Source organism: Ovis canadensis, chromosome 6 (assembly GCF_042477335.2).
Source record: "Ovis canadensis isolate MfBH-ARS-UI-01 breed Bighorn chromosome 6, ARS-UI_OviCan_v2, whole genome shotgun sequence".
NCBI lineage: Eukaryota > Metazoa > Chordata > Mammalia > Artiodactyla > Bovidae > Ovis > Ovis canadensis.
The window spans coordinates 104,801,486-104,815,418 of NC_091250.1; the positions used below are offsets into that span (position 1 = coordinate 104,801,486).

At 37.7% G+C, this 13,933-nt stretch overlaps 1 protein-coding gene across 6 annotated transcripts in view; it reads right to left on the reverse strand.

Annotated features, from left to right (window-relative positions):
- Window positions 1-13,933, reverse strand: part of ANKRD17 (ankyrin repeat domain 17) — a 168,834-nt gene that overhangs the window by 12,247 nt on the left and 142,654 nt on the right. For all 6 annotated transcript variants that reach the window (XM_069594331.1, XM_069594327.1, XM_069594326.1 and 3 more), the window contains 4 exons: window positions 13,396-13,551; window positions 11,208-11,357; window positions 8,206-9,839; window positions 435-632 (listed from right to left, as the gene is read on the reverse strand). In XM_069594331.1, coding sequence (XP_069450432.1) covers window positions 435-632; window positions 8,206-9,839; window positions 11,208-11,357; window positions 13,396-13,551 — 2,138 coding nt within the window. The remainder of the gene's footprint in view (window positions 1-434; window positions 633-8,205; window positions 9,840-11,207; window positions 11,358-13,395; window positions 13,552-13,933) is intronic.

Sequence of the window (13,933 nt, forward strand, 5' to 3'; positions counted from 1 at the left end):
CTGGGAGGGATTGGGGGAAGGAGGAGAAGGGGACGACAGAGGATGAGATGGCTGGATGGCATCACCGACTCAATGGACATGAGTTTGAGTAACTCCAGGACCTGGTGATGGACAGGGAGGCCTGGTGTGCTGTGATGCATGGGGTTGCAAAGAGTCAGACACAACTGAGTGACTGAACTGAACCAAACTGAAGTCACTTCAGTCCCATTCCATTCCTTGTGACCCCATGGACTGAAGCCCACCAGGTTCCTCTGTCCATGGGATTCTCCAGGCAAGAATACTGGAGTGGGCTGCCATTCCCTTCTCCAGGCATAGTTTTTAAATTATTAAGAGATTAAAAACTTAAAAATTCCAAACTTTGAAGAACTGTAACACTTTTTTTTAAGGGAACATAAAGGCAAACTCTTTCTGTAGAATTACTGTATATTACTCACCATTTGATGCTGATGAACATGGAGTCAACAAACTAAGTGGGGAAAAATGTTGTCTGTTAAAGTTAGCAGCTGTGGGTGCTCCTCCAAGGGGTGCCCCAGGTCCATACATTTGACCTCCTGAAAGGTTTGAGGCAAAGTTTCCCAAGTGTGTAGAGGAAGGTGTTACAGAACCATATGGCGAATCCATATTGACAATACCTACAACGTAGAAGATAAATCATAATTTACAATAGTTACCCTTAAGATATATAACTAGAAAAACCTAAAATACCAAGAGGAGCCTAATAAATGCAAATATATTTTGGATTATTAAAAAAATTTCTCCTTGCTTACTTTTTCCAGTCCACTGACTCATTACCTCCACCTTTATTTTATAAAGATAGCCATAAAAAGGAAATTACCATGAAAAATATTTTATATTTAATTTTAATTTTGACAGATTATTATTTTATTATAGAATACATGGAGATTTAATATAACACTAGAATTTACATAGGTTTGGTGGGCAAGGAGTTGTATCAAATTTTATCTTTAAAAAACTTATAGAATTCAATCATCAATTAACACTAAATATTAAAAAAAACAGTTAAGGGGAGGGAGGGATGAGTAGGCAAATCACAGAGGATATTTAATATACTGAAAATACTCGATGATAGAATTGATGGTGAATACACATCACTAGACTTTTGTTCAAATTCACAGAGTGTACAGCATTACAAGAGTGAACCCTCAAGCAAACTATAGACTCTGATAAGGATGTGTGAATGTACGTTCATCAATTGTAACAAAAGTACTACTCTAGAGTGGGATGTTGGTAATAACAGAGGCTATGCCTGTATGGAGGCAGATGGTATGGGAAATCACTGTACTTGTCTCTTAATTTTGCTGTGAACTTAAGAGTGCTACTTAAAAAAAAAACACCCTCAAAAAACGAAATAAAAAAGCTACAGAAAAAAAGGACTGTAGATATACTCTTGTAACAAAGAGACCTGATGATCAGCACCTTAACTAAAGTGACCATGCCTTCCATTGCTAATTGAGGGACAGTCTGTCACTTAGTGCCTCCTGATATAATGTAGTGTGAGATTCAAACATTACCTATCTGATGTTCCTGCTAGAAATGTTTAACCAGAATGTAACCATGGATTGAGAAAACAGGCCAATCTGAAATGTAGGACATTCTTCAAAGGATTCAGAACAAAAGGTGGTGGTGAGATGTTTTTGACTGGAGGAGATCAAAGAGACATAATAGCCAAAAGCAATGTGTGAACCTTGATGGCTGCATCAAAAGGAGAGAAAATACAATGTATAGGCATAAAGGATATATCTGGCATGATGGTTCTACATATTGGGTGCTATTACTGAATTAATTTTCCTTTTCTAGGGTGTAAAAATAGTGGTATAGCCGTGAAGGCAAACATGCCTGTGTTGACCTGAATCTAATACTTCCCTCTGACGGACTCTCAAGTTAAACTTCATGGCTAACTTTGGCTCTAATCACTGTACACCCCTGAAAACTTCACCTCCCCTATGACTGTGTCCTTTTCCTATACTTTTCCAAAAAAAAAGTATTTCCTTTTTCTCTAAATCTTAATTTTAGTATTTTTTTAACATTTAGTAATTTTATTAATTTCATTTTCATTGTTTTACAGTATTAGTAAAAATAATGGTCATTATAAATAAATATAAAATGGAAGTTGATGGAAAATCCCACGACTTCCTGGTTAATTCCCCACCCCCACCGCCCCCCCAAAACTAGCTAGTATATGGCAAATATCCTTACACATGTTATCTTTAGGCATATATTCACTTTGTGGTGGCGGGTGGTTTAGTCACTAAGTCATGTCTGACTCTTGCGACCCCATGGACTGCAGCTTACCAGGCGCCTCTGTTCAGGGATTTCCTAAGCAAGAGTATTGGAGTGGACTGCCATTTTCTTCTTCAAATTTTAGTCTTAACATATTTCTGACAAAATGCGGTCCACTGGAGAAGGGAACGGCAAACCACTTCAGTATTCTACCTTGAAAACCCCATGAGCAGTATGAAAAGGCAAAAGATAGGACACTGAAAGATGAACTCTCCAGATCAGTGGGTGTCCAATATGCTGCCGGAGATTAGTGGAAAAATAACTCCAGAAAGAATGAAGAGATGGAGCCAAAGCAAAAACAACACCCAGTTGTGGATGTAACTGTGATAGAAGGAAGATCCGATGCTGTAAAGAGCAATACTGCATAGGAACCTGGAATGTTAGGTCCATGAATCAAGGCAAATTGGAAGCCGTCTAACAGGTGATGGCAAGAGTGAACGTCGACATTCTAGGAATCAGCGAACTAAAATGGACTGGAATGGGTGAATTTAAATCAGATGACCATTATATCTATGACTGTGGGCAAGAATCCCTTAGAAGAAAGGGAGTAGCCATCATAGTGTTAACAAATGAATCCAAAATGCAGTACTTGGATGCAATCTCAAAAACGACAGAATGATCTCTGTTCGTTTCCAAGGCAAACCTTACAGTATATGCCCCAACCAGTAACGCTGAAGAAGCTGAAGTTGAACGGTTCTATGAAGACCTACAAGACCTTCTAGAACTTACACCCAAAAGATATGTCCTTTTCATTACAGGGGACTGGAATGCAAAAGTAGGAAGTCAAGAGAAACCTGAAGTAATGGGCAAATTTGGCCTTGGAGTACAGGATGAAGCAGGGCAAAGGCTAATACAGTTCTGCCAAGAGAACGCACTGGTCCTAGCAAACAGCCTCTTCCAACAACACAAGAGAAGATTCTACACATGGACATCACAAGATGGCCAACAGTGAAATCAGATTGATTTTATTCTTTGCAGCCAAAGATGGAGAAGCTCTATACAGTCATCAAAAACAAGACTGGGAGCTGATTGTGGCTCAGATCATGAACTCCTTATTGCCAAATTCAGACTGAAATTGAAGAAAGTAGAGAAAACCACTAGACCATTCAGGTATGAGCTAAATCAAATCCCTTAGGATTATACAGTGGAAGTGAGAAACAGATTTAAGGGACTAGATGAACTATAGACAGAGGTTCACTGACACTGTACAGGAGACAGGGACCAAGACCATTCCCAAGAAAAAGGAATGCAAAAAAGAAAATGGCTATCTGAGGAGGCCTCACAATAACTATGAAAAGAAGTGAAAAGCAAAGGAGAAAAGGAAAGATATACCCATTTGAATGCAGGGTTCCAAAGAACAGCAAGGAGAGATAATAAAGCACAGTGATCAGCGCAAGGAAATAGAGGAAAACAATAGAATGGGAAAGACTAGCGATCTCTTCAAGAAAATTAGAGATACCAAGGCGACATTTCATGCAAAGATGGGCTCAATAAAGGACAGAAACGGTAGGGACCTAACAGAAGCAAAAGATACTGAGAAGAGGTGGCAACACAGGAGAACTATACAAAAAAGATCTTCATGACTCAGATCACACGATGGTGTGATCACTCAGGTAGAGCCAGGTATCCTGAAATGTGAAGTAAGTGGGCCTTAGGAAGCATCACTACGAACAAAGCTAATGGAGGTGATGGAATTCCAGTCAAGCTATTGCAAATCCTAAAAGATGATGCTATGAAAGTGCTGCACTCAATACACCAGTAAATTTGGAAAACTCAGCAGTGGCCACAGGGCTAGAAAAGGTCAGTTTTCATGTCAATCCCAAAGAAGGCAATGCTAAAGAATGCTCAAACTAACCGCACGATTGCACTCTTCTCACATGCTGGAAAAGCAATGCTCAAAATTTTCCAAGCCAGGCCTCAGCAATATGTGAACCATCAACTTTCAGATATTCAAGCTGGTTTTAGAAAAGGCAGAGGAACCAGAGGTCAAATTGCCAAAGACAGTTCCAGAAAAACATCTATTTCTGCTTTATTGAGTTTGCCAAAGCCTTTTAGTGTGTGGATCACAATACACTGTGGGGAATTCTGAAAGAGATGAGAATACCAGACTACCTGACCTGCCTTTTGAGAAATCTGTATGCAGGTCAGGAAGCAACAGTTAGAACTGGACATGGAACAACAGACTGGTTCCAAATAGGAAAAGGAGTACGTCAGTGCTGTATATTGTCACCCTGCTTATTTAACTTATATGCAGAGTACATCATGAGAAATGCTGGACTGGATGAAGCCCAAGCTGGAATCAAGATGGAGAAATATCAATAACCTCAGATATGCAGATGATACCTCCCTTAGGCAGAGAGTGAAGAAGAAAGAACTAAAGAGCCTCTTGATGAAAGTGAAAGAGGAGAGTGAAAACATTGGCTTAAAGCTCAACATTCAGAAAACAAAGATCATGGCATCCAGTCCCATCACTTCATGGCAAATAGATGGGGAAACAGTGGAAACAGTGGCTATCTTTTGGGGCTCCAAAATCACAGCAGATGGTGACTGCAGCCATGAAATTGAAAGACACTTACTCCTTGGAAGGAAAGTTATGACCAACCTAGATAGCATATTAAAAAGCAGAGACATTACTTTGTCAACAAAGATCTGTCTCGTCAAGGCTATGGTTTATCCAGTAGTCATGTATGGATGTGAGAGTTGGACTGTGAAGAAAGCTGAGCACTGAAGAATTGATGTTTTTGAACTGTGGGGTTGGAGAAGACTCTTGAGAGTCCCTTGGACTGCAAGGAGATCCAACCAGTCCATCCTAAAGGAGATCAGTCCTGGGTGTTCATTGGAAGGACTGATGTTGAAGCTGAAACTCCAATACTTTGGCCACCTGATGTGAAGAGCTGATTCATTTGAAAAGACCCTGATGCTGGACAAGGTTGAAAGCAGGAAAAGGGGATGACAGAGGATGAGATGGTTGGATGGCATCACCAACTCAATGGACATGAGTTTGGTTAAACTCTGGGAGTTGGTGATGGACAAGGAGGCCTGGCGTCTGCAGTCATGGGGTCACAGAGTCAGATACAACTGAGCAACTGAACTGAACTGAACATATTACCTAGATTTTACATTTTTTGAAAAGTGAAGTGTTTTCACTAAATTCCAACTTTACAAAAATTAAATAAAAAAAGCATTTCTTATTCACCTCCAAAATATGTAAATAGCTCATGCAACTCAATAGAACCAAACACTCTGTCAAAAAAAAAAATGGGCAAAAGATCTAAATAGACATTTCTTCAAGCAGACATACAGATGGCTAAAAAGCATATGAAAAGATGCTCAACATCACTAATTATTAGAGAAACGCAAATCAGAACTACACGAGGTATCACCTTATACTGGTCAGAATGGCCACCATCAAAAAGCCCATAAACAATGAACGGTGGAGGGAGTGTAGAGAAAAGGGTACCCTCTTACACTATCGGTAAGAATGTAAATTCATATAGCCACTATGGAGAACAGTATGGAGGTTCCTTAGAAAACTAAAAAAGAGCTACCATATGATCCCTGGTGGCTCAGAGGTAAAAGAATCTGCAATGTGGGAGACCTGGGTTCGATCCCTAGGTCGGGAAGATCTCCTGGAGAAGGAAATGGCAAGCTACTCTAGTATTCTTGCCTGGAAAATGCCATGGACAGAGGAACCTGGCAGGCTACAGTCCATGGGGCTGCAAACAGTTGGACACGACTGAGCGATTAACACACTATATGACCCAGCAATCCCACTCCTGGGCATATACCATAATTTGAAAAGATACATTCACTTCAATGTTAACTGCAGCACTATTTACAATAGCCAGGACATGTAAGCAATCAAATGTGCATCAACACAGGATGGATAAAGAAGATGCGGTACGTATGTACAATGAAATATTACTCGGACATAAAAACGAATGAAATAATGCCATTTGTCGTAACATGGATGGACCTAGAATTGTCATACTGAGTGAAGTCAGACAGAGAAAGGCAGATATATGATACTGTTTGTAAATGGAATCCAAAAAAAGGGTATAAATAAAAAAAACTTATCTATAGAACAAAAATGAAGTTATAGATGTAGCTCTGTACATATGTAGACAATAAAACTTATGGGTACCAGGGGGTAAGGGACAAACTGGGAGATTAGCATTGACATATATACACTACTGTATATAAAACAAATAGTAAGAACCTAGTGTACAACACAGGGAACTCTACCTACTCCTCTGTAATGGCCTACATGGGGAAACAATCTTAAAAAGAGTGGATACATGTACGTATATAACCAATTCATTTTGTTGTACACTTGAAACTAACACAACACTGTAAATCAAATATACTCCAATAAAATTTTTTTAAAAAAGCATTACAATGTATTAGCATATGAAGCTTTACAATAAATTATATTGATTCTATTGTTTTAGCACTCAAGAGAAACTGCTTTTGAAAATTCACAAAAAATGTTTCAGTCAACTCCCAGCAAAGAAATATTTACTGATTATGTTCATTACATTTATGTGCTAATAGGTAAACATAACAATCAGTTCCCATTAGTCCCAGAATGTCATCTCTTCAATAACACACATCAAGTTGGCAACCTTTCTGAAAAGGCGTAGATAATATTTTTAGACATCAGTAGAGCATGGAAATAGAAAAAGAACATTATTGGAAAATCGTGGAGTATGAATAAAGTCTCTAGTCTAGTTAATTATACTATTCGAATATTAATTTCTTAGTTTTAATGAAAAGGGGAAGTTGGGGTAATTATAGAAGAACTCTTCCATAAAAAATATTTCAAAGTAAAAAGTTAAAAAAGAAAAAGCAACCACTCAAAACCAGATCTTTAGATCTTCTTTAAATATCAGCACTGCCCAATAGAACTTTTTATGTTAACAGATGTGTTCAACATCTGCACTGTGCAATACGGCAGCTACCAGCTATATCTGCTCATTAAGTAAGTACTTGAAACATGATCAGCCTACAGACACTATGGGAAACAGGATGGAGGATCTTAAGAACTGAAAATGGAACTACCACAACGATCCTGAAATTCCACTTCTGGAAATATATTCAGGAGAAACAAAAATATTAACTTGAAAATATACATACACTCTCATGTTCATAATAGCATTATTTATAATAGCTGAGACATAGAAAAAAACCTAAGTATCCATTCATGGATGAATGGAAACGAAGTTGTGGCACACATACACTTTTTAAAAAAAAATACAGCTGAATATTCCACTGTGAGTGTGTGTGTGGCATATAAACACACACAGTGGGATATTATTCAGCCATATATATATTAAAAAAGAAGGAAATTCTGCCATTTCTGATAAAATGGATGTGCCATGAGGGCATCAAACTACGTAAAACAAGTCAGACAAAGACAAAGTTTATATTTTCATTTATATGTAGAATTTAAAACAAACAAACTCATTGAAAAAGATCAGATTTGTGGATATCAGAGGTAGGGGGGTTGCAGAATGAAGGTAGAGTTGACTGTAAAGTGGAAGTAAAATAAAATTTTAAAAATATATGGTATTTTTTTATTTGAAATAAAAGCAAACTTTTCATGGCATTATCTTACTAAATTAAAATATAAGAGACTTTGTTTTTTTATTCTGAAAGAGAAAAATGTATCTGATGAAGAAATTTACTTACGGTAAATTTAAGGTAAAATCCATTGCAGTTTCTAAAAAGATTTAAAAAAATAATAATGCCATGCTAAATACACAATACTCACAACAGCATTTGATTTAGGAAAACAGTTTGTCCATCTGGCCCAGTCAGAGTAAAAGCACTAGAAAATAACCAGAGTTTTGCATCATCTGCATAAATGAGCAGGTGAAGAAATGTCAGAAAATACAATCTTACCTGAGGGACTTGGAGCGGGTCTCTGTAATGGTGGTCTGAAACCTGGAGCTTTAGAAGTATCAGATGGATGTAAGGGATCTGAATTTGGCAAATATGAGGATTTTCCTGATAGCATAGATTCTGGTGTTGACTGAGATGAAACAACAGATCCTCCCCAGAAGGCATGAGCAGAAGTCGGGCTATTTTCAAACAATGTGCTAAAGGGCCCAAATGGTAAGGGGGCACTGAAATTGGGAGCAATAGGTTTATTTGCTGGATGTACTGAATTTTGACAAGCACTTTGTGTACTTAAGGTCGAAGGTAGCTGGACAGAGGAGGGAACACTGTGAGGTCTTTTAATGTGATTGACACTGAGGACTGCAACAGATGAATTCTGCACTGGAGCTGGATTCTTGTGAGGGGCAGTTGTGCCATGAGGGGGTGGTCTAATAGCAGGTGGTTCCACTTTAGGAGGAGGCTGGGAGCATCCCATTTGTGTCTGAGGCATAGGGTAAGTCACTGGGGCAGTAGAAGGCACCGCCACTGGAGCAGAGCTTGTGGTTGCTAAAGGGGGAGCGGTCATTCTGACTTCCGGGGGAGGAACCTGAGACTGCTGAAGAGGTGGTCTTGGCTCCTGAGAAGCAGATCCCGGAGGCTGTTGCTGAGAAGAATGAACTGATGAACTCCCAGCACTGCTGCTGTTTGGGGGTCTGCTGTTTGTTGTTTCTACTACGGGTGGACTACCTGCTTCCGGTTCAGAGGAAGACGCCCCTTTATTTGGAGATGCTGTTCCACAATCCAAAGGGCTGTTTCTAGAAACTCCTCCTGGCTGGGCTGGTGGTGACGGGGAAGATGGGGATGACACTGGGTAGTGTTCTTTGGCAGTAGGCATAGGATATGTGGCATTTGTGGGTGCAGTGCTGTTGTTGCTTGCTGTGGTTGTGACTGTTGTGGTGGTGGCATTGGATGTCTTCACAACTGTGACAAAAAGCTGCCTTCTAACAGAAGGTGAACTTGGACTGCCATTTGTAGATGTACCAGGCACCGTTGAAGCTGATGAACTGGTTGTAGTTGTTGGACTTGAAGTTAAAGAACCTGCTGAATTCACCTGAGAACCACTGCTATTCTGATTGCTATGGCGAGGCACCATGTGAGGCTTAGGCGAGTTAGTAGCTCTGGCAGGGCTCAAAGGCCTGACAGGAAAAGGACCCCAAGTGGATTGAGCTGGTGGAAAAGTACCTCCAAAGTGGGTCATGGGCAACCTTGGTGGACGGATCTGCTGGAAAGTCTGAGCAGCAAGCAAAGCATGTGCAAACTGTGGAGGAGGATATGCTAATGGAAGAGAAACTGGAAAACCAGGCCTCACATTATTCACTGGATTCTTAATGGTTTTGTGAGTAGATGCAGAAGAAATTGCAGGCACAGTAAGTGCTGTGGCAGTTTGAGATGTTGATGACAGAGCTACAGTCGTCATTTTAATTCCCATTATGGAACTGTTAGCAGCAGTGGTGGTAGGTGCTGATGACCCTATTTTGGAATTTGCTGAGGAGCTTTTCAAACGATTCTTTGGAATGAGTTCATCAATTTCTTTGTCTGGATCCTTGATCAGAGCATTGATCAACTGAGTTGCCTGTCTTGTTGATTCAGTGCCACCCCTACAAGTTGACCAAAAAAAAAAAAAAAAAAAAATTAGGTCCAATTTCCCCGTTTTAAGATATATAAGGCCTAAATTCATTTGTGTGTACACTGCATATGTATGCACATATATACAGAAAACAGATAAAAAGCTGAAGCAGCAAGTTTTCTATTTTTGAGGTATTTCGCAAGCAAAGCAATAAACTGTCCAACACACCACTCTATCTTTCAAAGGAGAAACAAATTACTTCTTTTCAAAAAATTTAATTTCACTATTGTTTCCTCAGGCTAAGCAATCATTTTCCTACTGTGAAATACATTCTAAATCGAAAAATCACTGCACTTAAAACCCTACATAATCCATATTGTTACCATTAAGTTAAACAATTGATCAATATTTAAAACAGTACAATTAAGCAAGAACAATAATATCACTGAGTAAGAAAACAGTCTTTTATTTTAAATTCAGGTATGTAAAATGACTCTATTTACAGCATGTTTACTACTGGTTTCTTTATAAGTAGAGTGATTATTATAACTATTTTGGACAGATGTCTCAAAATGAGAGAAGAATCCTGATAATGTCAACAATGGCCATAAGGTCAAAATCCAGTCTTCAATGTTTAGGAATATATGTGACTGATAGGAAAACCTTATGGAAACCCCGAGGTAGAAATTACTCATAAAGGGTTTCTGCTTTCCCTCTTCTCTGGATAAGGCAAGTGTGACCACACCTACTCTAGAAGAGGCATAAAAAAGATAGAAGAGGAGGATAAACATAAAACAGAGTGAATTAATTGCCTTCTTCCTGTTGAGGCAAGTTATTAAACTATCAGCCCCTCTATTATTACGAAGGGCACCAGTCTATCACAACCAAATTTATGACTTCTTACAATATCATCTTTAAGGCTATTACAGCTTAGAAATACTCAAATATTCAATTCAAAACAAATATCTACTTTAGATTTAAATCTATTACTGAGCTCATACTCTAAGTATACAATCTGAGAATAATAAATCTCAAATGCTAATTTAAGAGAAAGATGGAAAACTACTAAAATGTGTTAGAAATCCATTCCTTCTTAAAAATTCTCAGAATACGTTTTAAGAATGCCTTATTAAATGTTTATGTAAGGAAAAATTATTCAAATCTTTGTCATACATACAAAAAAGAAAAATTCTTTTAAAGTCCTTTGAAATACTTCATAAGAACATATAAATTAGAAAAACAAATTTTAAGAGTTATTTTCTCCAACACAAATCAAATTTTCATTTAAAAGTATGCTATTAAATACAAAGTTCCATTGAAAACGCACATGCTTATCTATAATTTTTAAGCTCTAGTGCAATAAATATAAAGGGAAAAAAAATAAGAGACAAAATTTTGCCTTATAGTTATTATCCGGTCTCCCGTCTTGTCTTTCTGCTTATCAATATCTATGTGTGCACCAGTGAACTCCCGAATCGCATTAATATTACAACCTCCTCTTCCAATCACTCTGGATATCACAGTTGATGGAACAGATACTTTCTTTGACCTGTTTAATGGTTAGAAAAATAAATTAAGATAAATCATAAATATCAGTCATTATAATTAAGATAGTTATACTAAAATATGTTTCTATAAATGCAGAATATTGTTGAATAAGCCTCTTCTACCTAGTCTCATCCTAAATGATACAAGGTAACTGAGAGCCACAGAAAAAAAGAGAGAGTGAGTTTCTCATATGATTACCAAAAACTGCTTTTTTGACTTTTATCCTTCATTATGATCTATACAGCACATCCATGTAGACATACACTGTGTAAATGCAACTACTAATAGCAAATAAGACAAACGGGTTCCCACCCACATATATTGACTATGTAGAAACCAAGTAAGAAAATTATAACACGATGTCATAAGTGCTCTAACAGGGTATCACAAAGACACATTGATAGGGGTGTTTAATCTAGCCCAAGGAGTTAAGAAAGATTTATTGTGAGTGCCTTTAGGTGTCTGACTTACATTCTTGTTTTTATTATCCAATATATAACTGAAAGGATGATACTAAAAATTCATGTTTTCCTGTATTCTTCTAGAAGCCTTCAAATGATTATCCACAAATATGGACACTAGCTAAGGTATGTTTAGTTGTGTGAGGAAATAGAAAAGCCTGTTGGAATTCCAAAAAGCAAAACCCACCTAACACAAAATTACTCAGATTCAGCAAAGGTAGAGATAAATCTCCTACAAGTCTAAACTGAAGAGTACTTCTAAAAGAAAAACAGTATAACTCTCAATAAATAGAATGAGCCAATTATGCTTCAATGAATAAGTAAATTATTTATTCACAATAGATTAAATATTAAATTAGAATTTTTTTAAACAGTAGTGTTTAAAAACCTTGCCTCTCTGCCCTTTTATATATATAACTAACTCACCTGATAATTCCTTTTCTCTTAAAGAACATAACTCAGGGATCATTATTTTAAATTAGTTAAGAATTTGTTTGTATACTATCATATAAGACGCATGCAAGGACTTCCCTTGGTGGTCTAGTGTTTGGGAATCTGCCTTCCAAAGGAAGAGATGAAAATCTGATCTCTGGTTGGGGAACTAAGATCCCACATGCCCTGGGGCAACTAAGCCCAGGCACCCACAGCTAGAGAGCCTGAGTGCTCCAGAGTCTGTTTGCTGTAACAAGTGAAGCCCACAAACCACAAGAGGAGCCCAAGTGCTGCAACTGGAGATGCTCACAACAGCAACAAAGACCTGGTGCAGCCAGAAATAAGTAAGACCGCATGTGAAGATGGAATTATCTGGCTTTTTATATGAGAGCATGGATAATGGAACCTGGTGAGTCCCAGTCCATGGGGTTGCAAAGAGTCGGACATGACTGAGCGACCAACAGCGAGAATGAACTCTGGTGTTACGATTTTAATTAGTTCAATAGCCGTGTGACAGACAGAGATGATGACAGAGAGGGAGGCTGAGGGGAAGCCTTGGCCGAAAACAGGGAAAGAAATGTACATTATACTTTTTTGGGATCACATCCTTTCTTGGTAGGTGGTATCTTAACACCTTTCAGTTTCTGGGATACTGTTTTACTTTTAACACATTATTTAAAAAATCCCAAGCAAAATACAGTAAAATATTTTAGTTCTAAAACTCTTGAAGTAAAAATATTCTATGATTTGAAGACAAGAATAGTTTAAAACCAATATTTATTTACTCTCCAAATATTTATAACCATGTGGTAGACACTATCTATTGGGCTTCAAGGTTACAAGAAGAATAAGACAATCTATCACCTTAAAGAAATTAGTTCACTACCAAAAGCCAGTATCTATGCATGTGAAGCATACACAATGACCTAACTTTTTATGTAAAATCTCCCAGTTTTGAAAGTATTAACATATACTTTTTTCCATATAAAATATAGTACAGGTTGTCTCCATTGGCAGCCCTGGGCCACCAGTTTGATTGCAGCATTTGAAATAGTTAGGGGAATTTAATCGCAAGGTACACTATACTTCTCTGTGAAACAGAGCACATATAAAAAGAATGGGAAAAACAAAGAAATAATCAATTACCTCCTTACAACCTCTTTCCATCCTTCTTCCCTCTTCTGTCCACGCTTGGGACTTGCTACTGTTAATTTCCCATTTGGAGAGGAAAGGGGAGATGGACCAGATTTTGTGCAAGTGGAGAGAGAATTACTGGTCACTTCACTGATAGTCTCTGACAATCTTTAACAAGGAGGAAAAACGCATTAACTATAGAACAGATGAAGAATTTTTTAATGATAACAGCAAACTAACACATGATTTTATTCTTTATTTTTTTAATATTATGAATAAATGAGAGAAATTTTATTTTTCATTTTCCAATACTGGGCATAATATGAAGGGGCAATTTTAACAAGATATTATCTAGAGGTCAAATATAGCGGAACTGAAATACAATAACAATCTCTGAAAAACCACAACCGATACTTATCATGGGTTAACAATCCAAATGAAGAAATTACATAGTTGTTCTTTAATTTAAAGAACTATACCTTCTTTAAGAACAAGGACAAACACTTACTTTGTCTTTTTCATTTGACTGCTTTACTAAAAAATTCAAAGA